Genomic DNA, 22652 nt, shown 5'->3' with positions numbered 1-22652 from the left:
GCCGGGCTCCGGGATGGGGCTTTCCATGCGGAAGCTGCGGTCACCCCCACCTTGGTGCTGCCAAACTCTGCTGCCAAACACCCCACCTCAGTGCTGCTGTACGTCAGCCTCGTGTGGGGCAGTACTGGCTCTCCCCAGTGCTCATCACCCCGGCACCACCGGTCCCCAGGGCACCAGGAGCCGCAGCCCCTCGAGGACCAGGTTTTACCATCCCCTGGGGGCAAAATGAAAGTCTCTCTCTTTTTCTAACCCTGCTGCTATTAGTATTAAAGCTTCCTTCACCCCTTCCAGCGCACCTGGGCAGAGGGGACCAGCCTGGCTCCTGGTGCCGGCGGGGAGAGCTGTGCAGCCCCGACCCCGGGTGCATCCTCGCGCGCATCCTCGCATGCTCGCCTCGCGGCCAAGCCCGGGAGGAAACAAGCCCCAGCTGTGCCTCTTCGCAGCTACCGTGACCGGGCTCTTCCCCCAAAAGGTCTCGGACGAGCAGTGGGAGGGACCTGCCCCATCGCCCCGGAGCCGGGGCAGAACAAGCTGCACTTCACGGCTCGGAGGTGCAAAGTGCAACAGGCTCCCCGCTCCCCACCCCGAACGGGCGGCATCGCCATCCCGCCGCGCTGCGACCTGTTAAAAGCAAAGACAGCGCAGGTCCTGTCCCGCATCCCTGGGGCCGGTTTCGCGCACGGGTCTGTTTATGTCTCCTCGTGTCGGCCCGCATCTGTGTTTATGTGTGTGTTTCCGTATGTGCGTGTGTGGCTCCGTGTGTGTGGCGGGGTTTCTGGGTGTGTATGGGTGTCTTTTCGCATCGGGCTTTCAGCTAACCTCTTAGAAAATGAAAACAAGCCTGGAAGCTGGCAGCTGTTCCCCGAGCCCGGCTCCAGCGCCGCTTCCAGACAGACAGTAACCGCAGGGCTGATGACCGAGCACACATGCTTCCCTTCAGGCCTTCTTAATTGCACCGTCAGATATTCTGAAACAAAGGAAATTAAAGACTATACTGATAGCAATAAATATGTCACAGGAGCAACAAGAGGCAGTCGGCTCCCCGGGCGTCTGGGAACTGTCCCCTCCCGGCAGCGGCGGTGGTGGTGGGAGAAGGGGCTCGCGGAGCCGCGGGCATGGGACCAGGCTTGGTTGGGACTCTGCCGAAAGTTGGGTGGGCACTGGCAGCGCCGCTGACCCTGGGAGAGGCCTGGGAGGGCTCCAGCAGAGACGTGGGCCAGCGATGGCCACGTTGGATTTCTCATGGAAACTTGCGTAGGAACTTGCCAGGTCCCAGGATTTTTTTTCCCTTGCCTTTGCCCAGATTTTCTCTAACCAGCTCCTCTGATTTCCTCCAGCTGCCTGCACGCGAGCGCTGCGCAGCAAATGCCCGGGGCGAGCCGGGAGGAGAGCTGCCGCCATTGTCCCAGCGGGCACGCGGCTGGCGGCATCCAGCCGGAGGTAACTGCTGGGCGCAGGTTCGGTTACCGGCAAAGCCGGGGGGACGGCAAGGTGTTGACGCAGGCTTAGGGTCTGAGCTGGATGGGGACCACTGAAATGGCGCTGGAGGACGGGAGAGCGGTGGGAAGCAGGACCGGTGCAGGCAGGTTTCAAAGCAGGGATGAGCGTGATCTGGCAGCGACCGCAGCAGCAGCTGGCAGGGCATGGGAACCCCTCTTCCCCCAGCCGCCAGCTCGCGGGATGATTTGAACGCTTCAAGAAAGCCCTGACCCAGCCGGCACGGGAAACACAGCCTGCCAGAAAGGATGGAAAAGCCCAGGGCTCGCTTAGCCTGGAAAAGGTGGGGTGGGAGTTGCAGGGGCTGCGGCGGAGCAGGGCAGAGCGATCTGATACCCGTCAGTGGAAGGTGGGACAAGAAACCCTGGGCTTCGACCACAGCGAGAGATGTTTAGGGGAGTTTTTCCTACGGCCAGGCTGGGGATGCGCTGGGTCTGCTGCCTGTTGAAGAGCCCCAGGAAGAGGCGGGACGGGGACGCAGAGCAGGCAGCTCACTCCTGCGGAGGAGCCGCTCGCCGCAGCATCTCCAAACATCGGTCCGCAATTCCAGGGACTTTCTCCCAACCTCAACCTCCCGGCCGAGATGCGCAACCGGTTTGACTGAGAGTGGACGGAGGCGAGAGCTGCTTGGAGACATCCAGGGCGAGGGGTTGAATTCAGGCAGCAGAATGGGTTTGCTGGTCTAAATCCCTTCTGGAGCCGGAAGGTTTTTTTGGCTTCCTTACAGCGGAGTCCAGCCTATTGTGGGAAAGCAACTGAGCACCGATCACCACTTTGCCTCCGCTAAAGGCAGTGTCACAAGGCTCGCAGAGAGGGGCTGGGGAACCAAGTCATTTTTGGCTGAAAAACATCTTTTCATAACCACAGGGGAGGAGGGAGCCAGCTGGGCAGAAAACACAGGCAGGGCAGTTCCCTAGAAATATCCAAACTCCTCCAAAAAATAACCTGAGGTAATAACTCTCCCCACCCAGCCCTCCCCAGGCCCTACACGCACCCGGCCGGCTCGCCGGATTCATCCCACTTTTATCTCCAAAATCCCCTCGCTCTCCTGACCCTGCTGTTCACCCCTTCTGGGGCAATTTCTGCAAAGTTCCTTCGGGGCTGGTCCAAAAGGCAGCGAGGCAGCCAGGGTGCCTCTGCAGCACCCGAAGCCTTTTTGCTGATGGGCACGTTGCTGGGGCAGCGTCGGAGGGCAAAGGCACTGCAGCTTCCCTTCCCGGGAGCCGGAGGGGAAGGAAATGCGGCCGCCCGGGGCTGGCGGTGGCCCGCGCCGCTGCCAGGAGCGGTTCGACGTGCCGGCAGCCACTTCCGCTGCTCCGAATTGCGAAGGCGCTTCCTCGGGGTGCCGCGGGCAGCTGGCGGGGCGGGACGGGCCGCCACAGGCGGGCAGGCGTCGGATGCTCCATCCCAGCCCGAAACGCCGGCTAGTGGTGACCTACCAGAGCCCCGGCGCACGCCGGGACGTGTGGACGCCAGATGCAAGCGCAGCCCCGTGGGGTCAGCCCGCAGCCCTCAATGCAGTGTGCTGGGAGACAACCAGACCTGCTCACGACCTGGTGCTGGCACAGTTAACTTCCAGGCCCCGAGCCCGGTCTAGAGCCCAGGATTTTGGTCTAAGCATGAAGCACGTCAACGTCAAGCAAGTGGCAACCCTGAGGAGCAGGGCAGGAGGGAGGCCCCGTGTGAAACCCTGCCGTTCCCTGGAGCTCGGGCATCTCTCAGCCCTGAACTGCAGTTGCTTTGGGGAAAAAGAGTCAAGGAGGCTGTTTGGTGCTGCTCACCCTCTACACAGGGACACAGCCGAGTGCCCAGGTCCATTAGGACAGCTCCCTCCCGGCAGCGTGCCGCACTGGGAGGAGGATGAGAAAAGCGAGGCAGCTTCTCCTCTTTGACTGTATATGGGAGAGCACCGGGAAGCGGAGCAGCTTGGGCGAGGAGAAATCCGAGGTCCTCCTCCCTCTTTGCAAAGCTTTTTGTGCATTTATGTCCCTGGGTAAAACGTCTAGCCTGAAAGCCCAAGGGCGCAGAGCCACCTCGCTCCCGACATACCAAGGAAGCCACTCCACCACTGCCTGCCGCAGGGCTGGGCCCGCTCTGCCCCATCAATGCAGCAGGCTGCGGCCCCGTGGTCCCAGGCAGCCCAGCGATTTCCATATTCCCCTTCTTCTTCCCCAGGTGAGCCTCCGAGAAGGAACTTCCCACCAAGAACAGACTTGCCTTGCTCCCAGCGAAGGGGAATCTGCACCCTCGCTTTGCTTAAGAATTTGCTCTTACTCAGAAGGCATCAAGGCTTCTTTGTAACCTCCTGCCTACCAAGAGGGGCAGCTGTTGTGGCTGGCCTCCCTCTTCCTCCTGGCCCACGCAGATGTGTTTAGTTCCTTCCAAAGAGCTGCCTGTTCATGCGTTTCCTCAGCAAAGGTATGTTCCTTGGCTGCGGGAACAGCAGCAAAAGAGCAGGTGGGCCCCCAAGAATGAAGAACTTTTTTCACTCCTTCCTTGGCTTAAGTAGGTCAGCGCAGCCCTCGCCATGTCCTGGAAGCAGAAGGCTGGACCCAGGGGAACTTTACAACCCTCCTTCGCCTGCCATCTTCTTCAGAAGATGCCGGTGCTCAAAGGCTCAAAAATCCATCCCCCAAGTGCAGCGTGGCTCCCGAAGCGCCTCGTGGGAGTGTCCTCCCTCAAATTCTCCGTGAGTCAGCTTCTTCAGCAGAAAACTGGCTTTCTGAGGAGTGGGAAATAGTCACCCAAACCACCTGAAGACGACCCAAAGCTCAGACCCCTGAATGATTCCCATACGTTTTCATTCCATCTTTGCCCTGCTGCCATATGCCAAACCGTCTCCTTGCCCACCTCTCCCCAGCCTCCCATCCACCTGGTGAGCCTGCCCAAGGCAGGCTGTGCTTGCACGGGGACGGGCAGGCGCAAGGTGGCCCATACACACCTCCCGGGAACACTGGATACGCTGCAGGGTTTATGGGGATCAACTCTAATCTCCGGGGTCACCAAACCCAAAGAAAGTGACTGTTTCTCAAAAGGCCGCAGAAATACTGAAGTCAGCAAAATTCTCATCCTTCCTGCACCAGTAAGTGATGGCTAAACCTTATTTTAGATCAAAGGAAGACAGGAATGGCCAGACCAGACCGAAAGCCCATCCAGCCAGTCTCTGTCTCTGGCAGTAACTCACACCAGATGCTCCAGAGGAAGGTGGAAAGCCTCCTCGGTGCATAGATGCGAAGCAATCTGCCCGTGCATGACTTCTCATCATCCCATACAAGGGCACAGGAGCAAGTCCACTGGCTTTGCTAGTCAAGACCAGCACGATGTGGACGGGTATTCACACCAGCTCATTCAAAGACTAACGTTAGTGGGGAGAGGTCCCTCTGCAGATAACGGAGAAAGAGAGATGAAAGACTTCCTTTGGAGTGATTCAGAATAAGAGTCCATCTCTGCTCTGAATCATCCTGGGGAAGAGCTGAGCTCTCTTCATTGACCAAATACGGAGTTTAGGGCCGTTGCCCTTCAGCTAGACCCCTCAAACACCTCAAATTAGGGTGAATACACCATCAGAAAGGGTTTCAGCTTCAGCGAAACATCCCTCTATAGGGACCTCTCTTAGATGCCTCCCTCAAATATAAAATGTCACCAGAACACCCAACTAAGGCGCAGACCACAGGCGAGAGTGAGATGGCATCCAGCAAAGAGCTGAATTCAGCAAAAACGTCATTTCCCAAAGCCCTGCTTCACAAGGCTCTCTAGTAATATTCCACATTAACAAAGGAAATTCTTATCAGAAGTCTGTGCAATATCAGAAACTCCAGATAAGCATCTGATGGCAGCACCTTGAAGAACTGAGATCTCTGCCACATCACTCCTGGCAGAGTTGTGTGACCTCAGGAGAGTCACTTCCAGTTCAAATTTAAGCTTCTCCCTCTTTACAGCGGGAATAAAGATGTTCATCCTTTGCAAAGAACCTTGTGATCTGCGGATGAAATAAGTACTGATGGATTAATGGAATTACTGTTGGAAAGTGGAGGAAATACCAATTGCAAGACACTGAAAAATCCAAGTCTGCCCACGGGCAGCGTTTCCTGCCACGGTGATGCACACAGAGCTGACTACGACACAAGCAAAGCCCTCGTGACGTAACGACAAGGAGCTCTCGGCACGCTACCGTGAGATCACAGCAAATCTGAACAACAGCCACAAGCTTCATTCCAACACGGTTTCCTCAGCCCGAGAAACCCAAGCGGCAAGGCGCTCATGGAGTGACTTCAAAGGCATCCTGACATCAGCAAACCCACCCTTCGCGTCTCCACCGGCATGGCCGGTCGCGTTGCAGGTTTGTGGAGTTTCACACACTGTGCTCCAGGAGCAATTATCAAAGCACTTGAGTCATGAGAAGACTCACTGACCGTTACTGAGTACTTCCTTTGTCCAGCGTGGAAGGATGCCCAGGCAGAAATATCTTACTTTCACATCTAACTCCCTTTCCTAACAGAGCTTCTTACACAGCTAGCTCTGTTGCTGGGCTATAGGGAATTTTTGTCCCGGGCTTCTTGACGTGATCCTTTTCAGAGAGAAAATCCTGACTCATGAAGCCGTGACGTTGAATATATTGCTGTGTAAGGCCTGATACAATTAGATACTTGGCACCGGCTAACTCCTAATCCAGCCAAGGAGAATATATGCATTTTTGAGAACTGAATATTTTTATTTTCTACTTTTAAGTGAAGGGCAGAGGAGGGAAGCCTTAGCAATGCCTTAGTAATGAGGGTCACCCAAATAGAGTCAATGTCTCCCACTGGATAGTTAAATAAGTGAAATGGAAAAATAATGGTTTTCCCTTTTCCTTTGCAATCAGTGGCCAAATATGCTGATTCTCTTCCGGAATGAGCCGCTGCCAATTTCAGAGAAGAAAATCTCTTGTAGCCAAGTAGCTCAGCTCTTACATGCTCTCAAACAGCCTGGGAAAAGGAAAGCTGGCCAGCCAATCGGCTAAATAATTTCTGAAAATAAGTAGGTAATGGCCCTCTGAAACACCACCAACATGGCAAATTTACTTGCAAACTGACGTCTCTTTTAAAGCAGAAAATTGACACATCGGGGTCAAATCCTTGCTCACGCTTGGACCTCCTTTGCAGAAACATTGTGGGTCGACTATGGGTCCAATTTCCAAGTCATCCGAAGCTTTTACGCACACAAAGCTTCCCCAAACGTTACGCAAGCAGCAAGCATCTTTGGATGAGCCCATCTGGCCTTATCCAAAACGTATAAAGATGCTGAGAGCGTTTGGGGGGTTTTTTTGGATATTCCTGCCCCAAAGCCTCAGGTTAAGCTCTCTTTGCAGTACTTTAAAAACAGAAAGTAAAGGTTGTCAGGCGACTGGCCCAATTCTTTTTCTACTTCAGTGTAATTCCACTGCATCGGCAGAGAAACCAGGTAAAAGCCAAACAACCACAAGCCAAAGGAAATATTCTGTTGTGTACAGGTAACTACGCTTTGCCTAGATGTCGTGCTTACCAGTATCTTCCACGCATCTGAAGTCAGCACTGATTCAGAACCTCTTTACCATGGAATAACACCAAGATTGTTGTGGGGGAGTTTTGCCTTGTGCTGTGCTACAGTCTCCTGCTCTTCTTGAAGTTGGTCTACACGGAGGCCGGTGCCGAAACCAGAGGTCCTTGCCTCCTGAGCTTGTTTTCACCATTCCCCTTGCACCATCATTAGCCCGTTGGCCACAGGGTGAGCCAGATCAGGCAAAGGTTCTGGCTGACAAGTAACCCAACAAACAGGTAGTTGACCTAAGCTTTTAGGAGAACAGTCAGGGAATGCAGCAGTCGTAAGCTACCTGTGCTGTCCCTTCCCAGCTCTCTGCTTAGGGGACACAGCTAGGAATCACCAAAACCCTGCTGATGCCTGACCTTATGGCCTAGTAGGAATGATCTATGGCAAGTAATTGCCTCCAATGAACAAGATCCAGTCTTCAATAAACGGGGGGGAAAGATGCTGGGACTGGAGAGCTGTAGCAGAGGACAGCTGGAGATGTGTGAGCAGAGCTCAGCAAAGGTCTCAGATGCCAGGGTGGAACAACAGAGAGGAAAAAAATAACCTTTTTTTGCGTGTAAGCAGAGGTCCTTCACTCTGGTGAAAGTGAAATGCTGGTCATTAATGAAACTGCATCCCATTATGCTGTTTTATTAACGCTGTGCAAGCATCTAGAAACGTCTGACAAGACCAAAGCCCTGCAATGGCATCTCCTGCAAGGGCTCATGAGATGTGGTTCCTGCCCCCAAAGGCCAGCACCCTCTACGGGGGGGAAGAGTGGAAGGGAGGGAGTCCTTCAGCAAACCACTGAATGCCCCCACTGGGGCACGCAAAGAGGTCTCCCGCACCCCAGTGCTGTGCCTTACCCACAGGGACATGCCGTTTCAATTTACTGGTTAGACTGAACTTTTAAGAAAAAGTATTCAGGGACAAAAAGCAACTGTCCCCCTGGCTCTCCTGACAAGTCCCTGACCCGCGGCTGCATCGCTACCACCTGCTCGGGCTGACATTCACGGTTCCGAGGCTGGCAAAGGCTTGGGTAGATTCTAGCCAACTCAAAATGCCACTTTGTTTTCTAGAGACACCATTTTCCTGTGTTTTAGACAGTCTTACCCTCTGTTACTGAAAAAAAGGCCTGTGTGTGATTCAAGGTCAATTTACTGCACAAAGGACTTGGTTTCCTGTTATCAAGCCTAGACTTTCATCAGAATAAACATCCCCTCACTGCACGTCCTGTAAAGAAATACAAGTAATATGAACAGAATATATCATGTCATGCTTGTAAAAGAAACTGGTACCTTATATTTGCCTACCACAACCCCCTTCTCCCACTGGCAAGTGCTTTTGGAAAGTCCTCCAGGGCAGGTCTTGGGTGCTTTCTTGTACATAGCAGCAACAGGACTTGAACCTTCCTGAACTAAGCTTAAGGGTGTGTCTTCTCCATAACAAAGATCCCCTCCTTAAAAAGGTGTTAAATGCAGAGCTAAATCCATTAGCTAATCAGACAAGAAAACATCAAGACGCTTGCACAGGGAATCGTTAGCCCTTCCAAAAACAAACCATGCAAAGTAAATGGGGACAGTTGTATTATTTACGATCACCGTGTTGAATCCACAGATATTTTACAGCTAGAGTATCTTAATTCCTATTTTTCTAGCACATAAACGACAAACTCCACAGCAAGGTATGCAGAAGACATCACAAGGCGGCCAATCGATTCTGCATTAGAACAGTAGGTCCTTGATGCTCCGGGAAATGCCACACAGGCATGTCTGGCACACAGATACCCAGGGCGGTGTTTCCTATGGAAAACTCCTGTGAGGCTTTGGAATCTCAGCCTCTGCTTAAAGGAAGGATATACGTGCCAACCTGACTTAAATTAGCCTTGGAAACTGCTTATGGAAAATGTGCCAGCTCAGATGCAAATCCCTCTTACTTACCTCGTGATGACAACAAAAGCCTGATGAAATTTTACTCATCCATTAACAAAAAAGACTTTGCCCAGCGACACACGTGGGTGGGATTCCAGTGGGGTGACATTATGCTTTTGGCACGAGGATCTTGGCCCCCAAGAATGGCAACCTGGTGGCATGACAAATGCAGGCACTCCACTACAGCAGGCCACAACCACATACTTTACCTGCTGACTCAAGAGGAAGAATGCAGAACCTATAAAAATTAAAGTTCCAGCCAAAATCCCGAGATGGTAATCTCACAGAACAGTTCTTCAGGTAAAGATTTATGATTAGAATTATACTTGTGAAAATACTAGCTGATTTCTAATCACATTTATAGCAAGGTATATCCAAGGTATTTCACTGGTATCACTTCAGAAATCCACTGGAGGAAAAAAATGATCACTTAGCTCATTTGGACAGTGTTACAATATGATTTTTGTATTACCACCACGGATAGAGCTCCCTCCACGCTCCATTGAAATCAATGGCAAAACTCTTAACTCTCCTGTTGTAAGTGTGAAAGAATCTTCATTTCTCCTGCTCCTGTGTCGTGTTTCATTTCTTCTCTCTGCTCTCCTTCGAAAACTGAAAGCAGCAGCAATCAGATCAGATGATTTCCTAGATCGCACGCGGCAGTGGAAATCCCGAAAGAATCCTCAGTTTTCAGGTGAAAAACGAATGTTGACACCTGTCCGTAAGATTACTGTGCAGTACCAGGGGCTGAGGTTATTTTCTTGTTGAGGACAGTGTATTTAAGGATGTGGTTGAGACAATGCATTTTCCGTTTGACTTCAGTTTGACTTTCAGTTTGAAACAGATACTACTCTTCTTGTTAAACGCTATCCCAGAAACAAGGAACGATTTTTAGAAGCACTGCCAACCTGTTTGTGGCTCGGCAGGTTGAGGATATCCACATTACATCTATTAAAAAGCTTGTGGTCACAATAAACAAGACAGGGTTCCCCTTCTTCCCTGATTTTCTGAAAAACTCTGTGAAGCATTCACTTTTCCCTTACAGAATGTTCCCAATATTCTGTTTTTTTAAAGCGGCTTGTAATCTTAATTGCTGTTCGTATCTTTGGGAGATCAAAGGGAGGATGTCTGTGATTCTTTGTATTACTCACTGTTACTTCAGCACAAAGATCGCATATTCATTTATTTTGGTTTAAGAGGTAACAGTCTCCTTTCACTGCACGCACATAATTACTGTAAGCATTCAGGGGACTTGCCAAATGATGCATGGGGGGAGGAGGAGAATCTTTGAAGAAAATTGTTCAAACGTAATTTAGTTCACTAATTGGCAAGGGACCGTTACTAACGAATTGCTTCTGTTTTATGTCAGTAGTGAATCAGGTTGATGATGTGTAACATACATTAAGTCAGTTAATGAGTATTAACTAGAAATGTGACTGAAACACAAGAAAAAGGTTTTTTTACCTTTAGCTAGCCAAGCAGAATTGCTAATAAATAAAAGGATATGTGTAAGTGGCTTATATGATTCCAATCTGCAGTGGAAAGACTTTTCTTAGAATCTGATGGTAACCACAAGTTTGTGGGAAAGAAAAATCAGACGCTTACTGTGGCAGTTCATCACAAGTTACTTTATTTCTAACCAAGCCTGAAATGAAAATGACTAAAAGTCATTACCGTAAAATAGCTGATTAGAAGCCAATGTGAACTGAGACAGTGAGTCTCTGGCCATGGTTACAAGACCAAGACATCGTGCAGTCAACTAAGCTGTGGATTTACTTCGTGGTGTCGGTGTGCACACTCTTACTATGTGGTAACGCGAGATAGCTTACTTCACTTTCATTGTGGGACAAGACACTTTGCACCTCCCAGTGTGCACCAAGCAAGCTGGCATGCCTCCTAAGCCTTGTGGTATCGTGCGTACAGGAGAAGGACTAACTTGTTTGAGTAGCCATAATCGCAGACACGTTTGACTTTCTCCTATACGCACAACACAACAACATGACAGGGCTTTGCGCGCGGGCGGGAGTCAGTGGCCTGAAGGAACATGGAAGCCACGAAGTCTAGCAGTGCCAGGGCAGAGCTTTCAGGTCAAGGCAGGTCCTGAGCTGTAGCTGTTCTGTGAAGAACGCAGGCCTCCCGTGGATGTGCAGGCACGAGAGCAAATATCATTACAAAATCTGGGCAGAAGGAAGATTTCTGGTTTGCTCTGGCATGTGAACAAACTGGCTTATTAGGCCACAGGTCCAAAAATGAGAACACAGGACTGAAAGTGAGGATAAAATGGAGAACTCCCGTGTCCTACAAGTTTTGTGAAATAGGCATCAAGCCACGAAACCTACCAGACACTGCTGCAGACTCAGGGACAGTCAGTGGCCTGTCTGCCTTGGGCCGAGTAAGGACAGCTGTGGTATTAGCATTAGGATTGCAACGCATTACTAAGCTACCTGGAGAAGGAGGTCGACTGAACATCTAGAGGTGTTCAGCTTCAGCGTTATCTCTACCCAGTCAGCCAGTTCTAGTCTGGCTTTCAGCTCTTTCAGATGGCCAACCAGAGTAAAAGCACAAGAGAGATGCATCAATCCCCACCTTCTATCCAGTCAAGGAAAGATCACTGTTTCAGCAGCGAGGAAGATCCCTGATGTCTGGAGCCAATCTCAAGCACTGCCACAGCAGAAGACATCACCATATCAATGGCGATAGGGAACCTGGTGTGTCAAGTGATGGCACTGGCGGCCGAGGTCCTGCAATCAGATGCCCTAGACGCTACGGGTCAGACACTTGACAAGTGATCCTCACTGCTTTCTACAGAGCTGTCTGACATACACCACGAAAGAAACACCCTACATCCAAAACCACTGCTGCTCTTCAAGGCCTGTCCTGAAATATCTTTGCTGCATATCTGAAATGTCAGGGATGCTGCTACACTACCGGGTGCACATTACTCTGTTGTACTCTAGTGCTTTTATTTCCCCATCACCGTAAGATTGGAACACTTCAGGCAATCAACATTACGTTGGGAAGAGAGTGCACTACATTCCCTTCTTCAGTGTTTCATATCTCAGTGTCTCTTTTGTGATGTGTATAAAGTAATGCAAAGGCTGTTCCCTGAACATCTTTTTTAAAATGTCTAAGACCAATTAAGACCATTTTGCTCCTCCCACTCCAGAAACAGCCATTAGGTCTTGACAGAGTGCCTGCCAGGCAATCTACATGACACAAAGCACAGCATCTTTGCTCCAAAGGACACAGAATTTTTTTTCTGTTGTTGCTGTTGTTCTCCTTACCTGTATTTGCAACCACAAGGTACCTTTATTAAAGTTAGGTTTTAAATGTGGTGTATTTCAACACAATTTATATCACACAACTGTCTAAGCCCCTTGGCACATGGTGGGTTGCTGTTTTAGAAATAAGCTGATAATATAGTCATAGCAACACTACTTGCAGAGTCAGAAAAAAACCCATCCAGCACCAGCAGAAAATGTGTATAGATTACTTTATCTCTGTATTCAATACAGATAAAAACCTTTCTTTGAAAAAAAAAAAATCTATGCTCCGGAAGCAGTAGATAGGATGAAGTTAAGCACAATCTAGTGAGTCATGAGACTTGTTGGTTGATGGCATTGACACCTCAGAGAGTTCATCTTGAACTAGTGCCATTAAATATTGATGACATATTGGCAAAGGACAGTCCAGCCACAGAGGAGGAAATTTAGCCAGTGACGGGGGTGGGAGGCTGTGAGAGAGAGAGACAGAGAGAAAGAAGCACACAGACACCATTCACATGGAATCATAAATCCTCAACTTTAGAACATCAAACAAGTGCTGTTGGTCGACATTGTCATGACAATTATGGTGCTTGCTATCTCTTCACAACCCAAAGTTTATACTAGACAAATAAACATGCAGAAATACATGCGGTATGTGGAAGAGTTAAATATTGGAAGAGAGTAAATGTCTTTACTAGTCAGATGACAACGCAAACTCACACCTTCCAAAATGTATTGTGTGTCAGAATGAACATCATTTCCTGCCTTCCAGAAGCAGCTTCTCTGGTTCACTGACTTTCCTTTTCTTCTTGGGTCCTATTACCTCTTCCTGGCTAAATGCAAGGTTCAGGCAGTCTATCTGTAAGAACCATCAGAAACAGCGATCACTGTCACAGTACAGGCTCCTGCTAGGTGAGTCAAGAAATACAACTTCCAAAACTACAGTGTGTTTTCCTGGATCCTCCTGGGTTTGTTCAGTGTGATCCTGTCCTCCAGAAAAGCAATTAGGCAAGGAATCAAAATTGGAATACTGGATGGAATTGGGACTGTAAGATTTGTGAAAGCAACAGGTTCAGCTTCAGGGCAGAGAATGGTTTTGGTGGCACAAGGAACAGTACCCATCTCCCCGCTGCCGAAAGAAAACATGAGGAGCAAGGAGACCTTCGAGAAATATAATAGCTTATAGGGCATAGCCTTTTTCACCAACCTCAGATAACCATAAAAGTATGTAAAAGAAGGAGGGCACACATCAAATTTGTGGTCACTGGAAACAGCCTTTCAGGAGGAGACATACAGTACCTCTATTTGTACATCAGGGAAATTCAACACAAGTTGGTTGATCTCAGACTTCAAAGACTAACTGTGAGTCTGTGAAAAATAACTAAGCAAAGCAAGCTTTTTTCCAAGAGGCTTAACTTCCCTCTAGAAAGACACAAACCTCCCTCAAAAATATTCAGGGGCCTACAAACCAAAAGGTTTAAAAACACGGATAAATATATGTTAGAATATAAATGGGTCAATGGTACAGGCAATTCAGACAGACCACAGAGAGACGGACAGCCAGAACAACAGTTGAAGTGTCAGCTGTGCCAAGTGACAAAAACTCACTTATTCTCGTTATCACATAACATATTTGCATTTTTACAATAATAATCTGGAGCTGCAGAGAGTAATGTGTGTTGTTGCCCACCCAGAAGGGACAAAGCACACAGTCTGGCAATGTAACCTCTCTTGCTCCCACTGGAACTGAGCTGAAGGGACGCACCACAGCACACCGCTTCAGCTTTGCCTCCAAAAGAAAGTTCATCTGGATGAAAGCAAGGTGAATGAAGAAGGAAAAGAGTGCTAACCGAGTTCCTGCTCCAAAACAGGAGTACCTTACTCCAGTTCCACCGTAAAACACGAGGAATCCCATAACTGAAGCAGGATAAACACAAGGAGTTAATAAAGAGCTATTCCAGAATGCATCCTGGAGACAAGCACAAGGTCTCCCGATTACAAGATGTGGTCATTACAGAATTCACCACTCGCGTCATCAAGGCTTTCTTTCTATCTGACCTTGGTATGAGGCTTCAGTAATCTCTACATAGCAATGGTCTTTCTAATGTGTGAAATAACTCCGATTATGGATTAACAGCAAAACAGTTTGAAACAACCTCACTTCGCCTCTCTATCATGTTTCAAATTGTTTTTCTTCCCCTCTTCCCTCCTCTTCATTATGAGCAACACAATATTGCTTAATGCAGAAAGTACAATTTCCTTTCCATAAAAACAGAGAAAACAAGAATCTGCCGAAGTGGGACGGGCAGGTTCCTCTTCACCCTGCACACTCAGGGCTGACAAAACTTCCAACGCTGCCCAAGGCATATTTGCTTGAGGAAAGAGTGATGAGTGGGTCTCTGTGTTACAGCTCCTGACCCGATATCCAGCTGCTCAAACTGGCATTTTAGGCAGTTATTTACTTTCCTCTCCCTGGCATCGTTTTAACCTGTCTGCTTCCTTTTTTGAAGTAAAGGGCCCAGAGGGGGGAAACACTGCATCCAAAAACTCTCCAGTGTTAACACAGCTGCAGGGTTTGTACCCTGTCCTGCTGGCCACACAATAAAGCAAAGCGATGAACCCCAGTCTCCTGGCCCCCAGTCACCTGAATAAGGCAGCTCTCCTCCTATTTTAGTCTAAACCGCATAAAGAGAGCATCAGCTAGAGTTGGTGCTTTTATTTCCTCTATTGAGGAATGGACCTTCTGCAGCACAGGCAACTACTCAGTAAAGTTTTTACCCCTTTGCTATTCCTCCTAAATTTTCTGCATGGATGGGATACTTTTGAGGTGGGAGAAATAGCCACAAGCAGCTGCTCACGCAGAGTCCACTGCAACTCTCCCCCAGTAACTCTCCCCCAGTTTTCCTCCCCTTTACCACAGGCAGCATGACCTCCTAACAGGAACCTGAGATGAGAAGAGTAAAAACATCTATGCAAGCCATCAAGTGCTCTAGACAGGCACTATTCATCTATTGAATGAATAAGATGTCAGCTGTGTGAGGTATTTCACCAAAGCCAACATGTCCTGTCCTGCCCCTGCCCAGCTACAAGTTCACGTAGGAACTCGGAGCCAGGAACAGACCCCAAGTCCAACTTCCAGGTCCCATCCTTAGCCAAACACTCAAGGTTCTTCCCCAGAAATGTTGCTTTAAATGGGATTAAGTCAGATCCTACGTAAGTTTATTTGACTTCAACCAGAAGGTAAACCTCTCAAATAGTGTGGTGAAAAGCAGGAAATCCCTCCCATTGACTAAACATACAATCAAAGCCTCCAGCGGTTGATTAATTCTAATTTTTCCCATGTACTGGGATGCTCGATTTAGAATAACTGATGGGAGAGCTTGCGCTGTGTGAATGTTGGTTTTTTTGTCTTACACAACCACTACAGGCCCTCGGCTCCACGGATGAGCCAGGTGCTATAAAAGCACGTAGGACAAGGCCCAGGCCCTCGCACGCTTACCCTGCAAAGGGACCGTGCTGACAACAGGACAGGTGGGACAAGTCCCGATCAAGTAGCAAAGACAGGAACGGACCCATGACCTCCTGAGTCCGAGGTGTAGTTCTGGGTCTAGGTCATACCATGAAGACACAGTGAGTTTGAATCTCCTGTTTTACAATACTGCACTACGTGTAAAAAAGTAGTATGTTGCCGCAAAATTTTTCTGTAAAAATACAGCTAACTTGTGAATCATACAAGTGTTACTAATTTCTGGCATAAAACTAACAGGACAGCTGCACATTGTCTGGAGAAGATATCAGGCTAAAAATAGATTAGACTTAGATTAAAGCCTTCCCAAGGCAGACTGGTGGATGAAACAGAATGAGCAGACCACAGCTACACTGCTATTCTTAGATAGACAAAATCAGGACCTAGTTTTGTGCTCTGCAATTTTCAATCCCCAGTGTCCCCACGTATTCCAGCCAAAAATTCCCAGCATAAATCGAAGCAAATTTACAGCTCTTCTGACATGTGTTTTGCTTCCCAAGGCATCCTATGTAGGAAAGCTAAAATTGCACAAGAGCATTCAACTGTGTCCCTCTTTGTCCCTGGCCTGCCCCATGCTGAGATTTGGCACTTGGCAAATTTTATGCCCTCAGAAGAGTTCCCTTTGTCAGGGACACGGAGTGTTTAGTTTGGTACCTTGTAACTATCCTGACAAATTCAGAAGCACATTAATGTCAAAAGAAGTCCAGTTCCATCAAGCGAGCCAGAAGAATAAGGACCGAGATACAAGACTTAACTGCTGAAATGAGGCAAAATGATCCTCAGGTGTCAGGGGGCATCTATCATCATCAGGAAACTTTAATCAGAGAGAGCCAGTGCCTGATGTATCCTGTGATTTCAGCTGCAGCTAACATTGACTCGATAGCACAGCAAATGCTTGCCGCTTTCAAAAATCAAGCCAGTGACTCTTTAAATTGATCCCCTAAGGCCTGAGGCATCCCTGGTGAACGGCCATTTCTCTCTGGTTGAAGGCAGTAATTCCCCTCTACTCACTGACCGTTGGCTGCTCCCTGCTCTCCAAGCACAGCAAAAATCAAGGTTCACAAGGTACGTCATGGTGTCCACTGAAAGGACAAGAGGAAATGGACACACACTGAAATACAGGAAATTCCATTAAACATAAGGACAAACTTTTTTTTGCTGTGAGGGCAATCAAATACTGGCACAAGTTGTCCAGAGAGGTTGTGGAGTCTCCATCCTTGGAGATATTCAACACCTGACTGGACAAGGTCCTGAGAAACCTGCTCCACTTCACCCTGCTTTGAGCAGATAGGTTGGACGCAACGATCTCCAGTTGTCCCCTCTGAGCTCAGTGATGCAGCGAAGGCAGCACAGTGGTTAAACACTTGACGCGGGGCTCAGCACCGGTCTCGTATCAGTTTCCAGTAAAGCGATTGCACTGGCAGTGGAATTAATCCTGATTTTCATCTGTACAAGTGGAGGAGAATCATGCTGGTTAGCATGAAAGCCAATTTACGCAGGTGGAAGAATGAAAGACACTCACTGTGGTGCTTCTGTGGAAACTTGCCACATTTTTGTCCCCAGGAAGCCATGCCAACGCATCACTGACTACCACAAGTCCTCTTCCTTTTCCATAGCTCACTGTTAAAATCTTTGACATTCAACGCAATTTCTTTTTCACGAACTTGAAGTCTCACAGGCCTACTCTATACCTCATGTATCTTGTAGCATTTAAAGGCCTAATGAACAGATTTTTCCAGAGTGTAAAAAAAAAAAAATTCTTCAAAAATACCTGTTGAAAAAAAATTTATCCATCTCTATCCTTATAATCTCTTCCGGGGCCCTCAATCACAATGTACACTGCCGTGCCGGCCATTCTGATTGCCGGATCACAATCTAATACGCCTCCCAAAACCAGAAGCCTTCCCCCGTAAGATTACAGTATTGTAACCGAGGAGGTGAAAAGCAACGGATACTCCTTCTGCCTATTAGGCTGCTACCCAACTTAGTCCCTCGTGATATTAGACCTGCCCAACCTTAATTTATGCAGATTTCTTTAGACGGTCTGGTTGCTAGCATGTACGTTATGAACATATGTAAAGGCAGCCAGCACGGAAGCTCCACATCTTCCCGCAGATGTCCCTGGGTAGCTGTCAGGGAATCTGAGGGCGCAAGGGTTAAATCTCCCCGGATCTGTGGGGTGATGGGCCTCACCTCTGAATGAAGAGATCACTAGGAAACTGTTTCCTGCACACTAGACGGGGATAACTCATGCAAGGGATGAATGGCCCCAAGATACAGCTAAGGATCTGACGTGAATTGAAAGAAGCCAGGAATTTCCTGACCTCCCTGTCTCACTCCTCCCAGAATGGCCTGAGCTCACAGGAAGGAGAGAGGCAAGCTCATCTCTGAATCTTTCTCTCTTCATTGTTTGGGTCTGTGTAGCCTCAGCTGGTTTGGAGGAGAAAATGTTCTGGGAACTTCTCATCAGATACAGCTCTCTTGATAGACAGTTAGAGATAAACCTTTCTTTTTTTTTTCTTTTCTGCAGAAGTTCAAGATAATGACATTGCCACAGAAAAATGCTTTCCTATTGCTCTGCAAATGGCAGGCTTCACCCTTCAACTGCTTTCTGTCGTGGCAATTTTAGAAGTGGTTTGTCTGGGAAAAATCAGACAACAAAGGTCTTGCTCTCCAAGCTGTTATTCTGCAACTGGATCCACTTGCGCTGACCTTCACTTTCAGACAGAAGCTGCCTGCAACACGGAAGCTCAGCAAAGGCACAAGAATCTCCATCAGGGTGACCAGGGCCCTGGGCACCAACAGGACACTGACCGCTGGCAAACACAACAGATATTACTCGCAATGTGACATCCATGAAAGACTGTTCACACTGGCTTCCATCATTGACACAGTCCCTCGGAGAAAGAGAATGTGGCCAGGTAGCCAAGTCTTCTGCATGGGAGCAGCAGCTGGAGGCCAGACCGGCTATCCTCTGAGGTCTAAAACAGCACTGATTTACAACATTTAGGTATGAATCTCTCCCTAGACATCTAACTTTCAGACAGCTCCAGTTAAGAGAGCTAATCCGCATGGCAGGAGTATGCCTACAGCAGGCAGTGAATCACAGTACAGAGACCCCTGAGCTATCACTGATCCAAACTGATTATGTCCACGCAAGACCAAGTGTCAACACGCTTCCTCATGTCCCACAGCAGTCTAGGAGCATAAGCATGGCCAGTCTAGCAGCATAAGCAGTGTCTGGCCCTAGCTAATGAAGCCAGAAACTTGGGAGGCAGAACTGACTTGTGCTGTGCTGATACAGCCACACCATTTCTAGCTCTGGCACAGGCTCGGTCAGGGGCAATTCAGGGCTCTCTGCACGGCTGCTTCACTGTGCAGTGAGACTGTGCTCTAAGGACCACCCCAGAACTTCAGCCCACAGCTTCCTGATGGGAGATAAAAGCCTGCAGAGGCGTCCACATGGTCAGATTTTACTCATCTTCTAGTTCTGTTTCATTCCAAACTCATTCCACTGCAACATGTTTGCTTACGTGAAGACAAAATCAGTTTGCAGGACAAGAACATTAAAGGATTCACAAAAGGATGAAGGAGTATGCTGAAGAATTCAAGAAGTTATCTTAAGTTCAGTGCAGGACCCCATTCTCATCAGCAGATTTCTATAAGCTAAATCAATGGGCAGCAATTCCCTATTTTACCCAACTCTTCACAACTTCTCGAATGCCAGTGGAAAGTAGCAAGACGCATAAAGATAGCACACGGGGCCAAATCCTTGGCTGATGCAATCAGAAAAACTTTCCTGAAGTCAGCAGAGGTAGGCTAATTTACATGCTGGTGTCTAACTCTGGATGATTAAGTACAGAGATGCTTTGCTGGGAAAGGGCAATCTCTCATTTGATCCTAAGTATCATCAATCATGAGATTGCAGATAACAAGCAAGTTGAGTACATGTAAATTTTTCCCCAATCTGAAAAGCCTCTGTCAGAGACTCTCCATGGCCATTACTAAAGGCCAGTTACAGTTCTAACTGGACAGGAATAGCTGCTTCTCGTTTGGCAGATCTGCATCCTTTGCCTCTCCCATGTCCATTAGATAAAAATAAGCCTTTAATACTTTCATTCCTGGTTTTCCTGAAGAGCTGTAGGTCAGGAAGATAATGACCAATAAACTCAGTTCCAACAGCAGAGTTTTTATTTTTGATAACCAGGGAACCAGAAAGAATACAGCAGTGCACTTCAGATAAAGAGCAGCAATGGGCTCGTCCACATTTCCAAAAGCAACTTGTGACTGTGGGTACCATTTTTGAACTCAGCACTTCTTGAGTATCAAATCCTTGTACAAATACCAAATTCTGGGACACTCCAAATTGTTTTAGTTAGGTCTGAAAATCTTGGCCTGAATGTTTAACTGTACAGAGAGCACCTTTAAACCCAAGTCCCCGAGGTGCTGCTCCACGGACAGCTGAACAGCTAACACTGCGCTGCCACCAGAAGGGCAGGTGTCCCTCCCGGACCCTCTTTGCCCATTCCGGTCTTGCCTGCTCCCTTGCGGTAGTGCTGGTATGTCAGCGATCGTTCGGCGAGTTAGTTCAAGGGGATCTTCTTCTGGTGGAAACCTAACACTCAAAGTCACACACTTAGCAGCGCAAGCCTAAGGGCTCATACCTGCCCCAATGAAGGGAGACCTCCGTGGCCCAAGCTAGGTTGTTCCCAGGGCCCCTCACACACCAAGCTGATTAAATTCCAAAATCCAGGAGAAAACAAGTCACTTTGGAGACCTTATAGCTCCTTAAAGCAGAGAGCTTCTCTGAACACACTTGACAGTTGGAAAATGCTATTACTTGACTGTGCAGTAGTCTGGATAGCAACAAGGTGTTTGCATTCACACCCCAACAGGACTACTTCTACCCATCTTACCTATACTTGACCCTGTTAGATAATACCTAACTCAGACTTCCCATCCACCCAAGCTTGTCCTCATTTTTTAAGACAAACTTCACTCACCAGTTTGGCTTCCTGATTCAAGTGGAATACACAATGGTTATTTGTTTTAACCACTTCCCTCAGAAAAGAAGGGAAAGTCCCTCTCACATGGAAAAGAGTGTCAGATTTTTATTAGCACTGGCCTTACAATGATGATCTGCACTTTTTAACTAGTGACTTGACTTTGTTTTTCCCTAAACTGACTGAAATATTAGCCAACTTTTAAGTTATGATGGTTTAAAAAACAGTATCAAAGAACACATTAAAAATCCCCTCTGCCATGCAGAATCTACCAGGCAGAGGGCTTGGGATTTTTTTTTTTTAAGTCTTTGGACACATACAATGGATAAAGTGATTCTTCCATTTTTCAGCAACTAACGCTGTTTCCACCACCTCCAGACACTCTCACTATTGCTACCGTATTCTAATGAAATTCACATGCTGCAAGACAGAGGTGTCTGGTGCTCTGCTTACAATCGTGACAGACCCGAAAGAATGTCAGAGCATGAATCAGTGGGACAACCATGAGTTACAAACAAAAAAGGCTCCTGTTTTCACAGAGACGACAGAATAAACAATGATCAGAAGGAAACTGGAGGATGTGACACAAAAAAAAATGTGGTTAAAGTTTGAAAAATACCAGCCTAGGCACAGAAGTTCATTTCTAAGATCCAGAGTCAAGGCAAATACTTCACAGATGCCTTTTGAATGACACGTTAAGTTGTAGTCTCCAGTTGCTGTCTGGGTTAGACACCCCGGGATTCTTTTCAACAGAGGCGGGGAAAATTTTAGTAGCAATTTCCTACTCTCATTAACTTATCCTGTAAAGATTCAGTTTCTGAACATGCAAGCTCACACGATTTTCAACTAATTTGAATGGGAGGAGGATCAAGAGACAAGTCGGGTGGTATTCAGAGATTTGCCCTGTCACTGAAAAAAACCTCTGCACAAGCCCATGAATTCGAGCTCTGATTCTGACTCAGGGTTTGGCCTGGGCAGCCTTCAGGATGGAATTAATTTCACATAACTTTACTTATCTAAAATTACATGTCTGGTCTACCCTAGTTCTTTGGGTTGCCCCAACAACCACTGAAAAAGAGATCAGCACCTCCAGGGATAATTCCTCCTATCCTAGAGAGGTAGCCAAAAAGGGATAGGATCCAGTAAGTACCTGTGACTCACATGTAAAGATAGTCTGGAAGCAAGAAAGGAGAGGTGAAGACCATGTCAGGCAACAGACAAACACACTCTTCAAACCTAAAACAGGATGGTGATTTCAGAACCTTAATCCAAAAACACACACACAGGTAAACCAGCCTGGTTGGGACACTGATAGGGTTAGTCTGCGTGTGTAATTCACAAGTGCCAGCTCCAGAGAACAGTACAAAATTCTTGCACTGGATGTGTGAAATAAGCCGACCATGGAAAGTTTCTTCCTAAATGCTTCCAGTTCACGCTTATATCCCTATGCCATAATACTTTGTAGCCTCTATGCATTTTGATACTGCACAATAAATCCACTAATGTTAGTTGAATCTTGTGCCATCCTAGATGACGTAATGTTCCGTGGCAATGAATTCCACCTTGCCTGGCGTATCTTAGAGCCGCTAAAATTTCCTCACCTGCTGAGATGCCCTTGAGCGAGGCATCCTGCCCGTCTCCGTTATTTCCATCTTCTTCCTTCCACCTACAATCCAAACATCAAATCAAAACTAGCTCTGAAGTTAAAACCCTACATTTAATTGGAAAAAAAAAAATGCAGAAGCCTGATTAAACCACTGTAGCAAAATCCCATGCCTGATCTGAAATTGTGTAACCTTTGCTCTCAGGCCCTGCCAACACTGGCAGTTTATTCCTAGAAACAGAGATTTCAGAATAAAGTGTCATCTGAACGTGCAACACATCA

General features: G+C 47.8%; 1 protein-coding gene across 6 annotated transcripts in view; it reads right to left on the bottom strand.

Annotated features, from left to right (window-relative positions):
- Positions 1 to 590: 590 nt before the first annotated feature.
- The window catches only part of HORMAD2 (HORMA domain containing 2), a 37316-nt gene continuing 15254 nt past the window's right edge, over positions 591 to 22652 (bottom strand). For 3 of the 6 annotated variants that reach the window (XM_076353283.1, XM_076353285.1, XM_076353289.1), the window contains 2 exons: positions 22369 to 22433; positions 12495 to 13097 (listed from right to left, as the gene is read on the bottom strand). In XM_076353283.1, the coding sequence (XP_076209398.1) occupies positions 12993 to 13097; positions 22369 to 22433 (170 nt within the window). In that variant the 3' untranslated portion in view covers positions 12495 to 12992. Of the gene's footprint in view, positions 968 to 12494; positions 13098 to 22368; positions 22434 to 22652 lie in introns of those variants that run through there. The other 3 variants (XM_076353284.1, XM_076353286.1, XM_076353288.1) reach the window with 3 other exon arrangements.

This window comes from Aptenodytes patagonicus, chromosome 15, assembly GCF_965638725.1.
Source record: "Aptenodytes patagonicus chromosome 15, bAptPat1.pri.cur, whole genome shotgun sequence".
Classification (NCBI taxonomy): Eukaryota; Metazoa; Chordata; class Aves; order Sphenisciformes; family Spheniscidae; genus Aptenodytes; species Aptenodytes patagonicus.
Note: the sequence above shows the minus strand (reverse complement) of the source record. Positions and strands in the feature narration are given on the sequence as shown.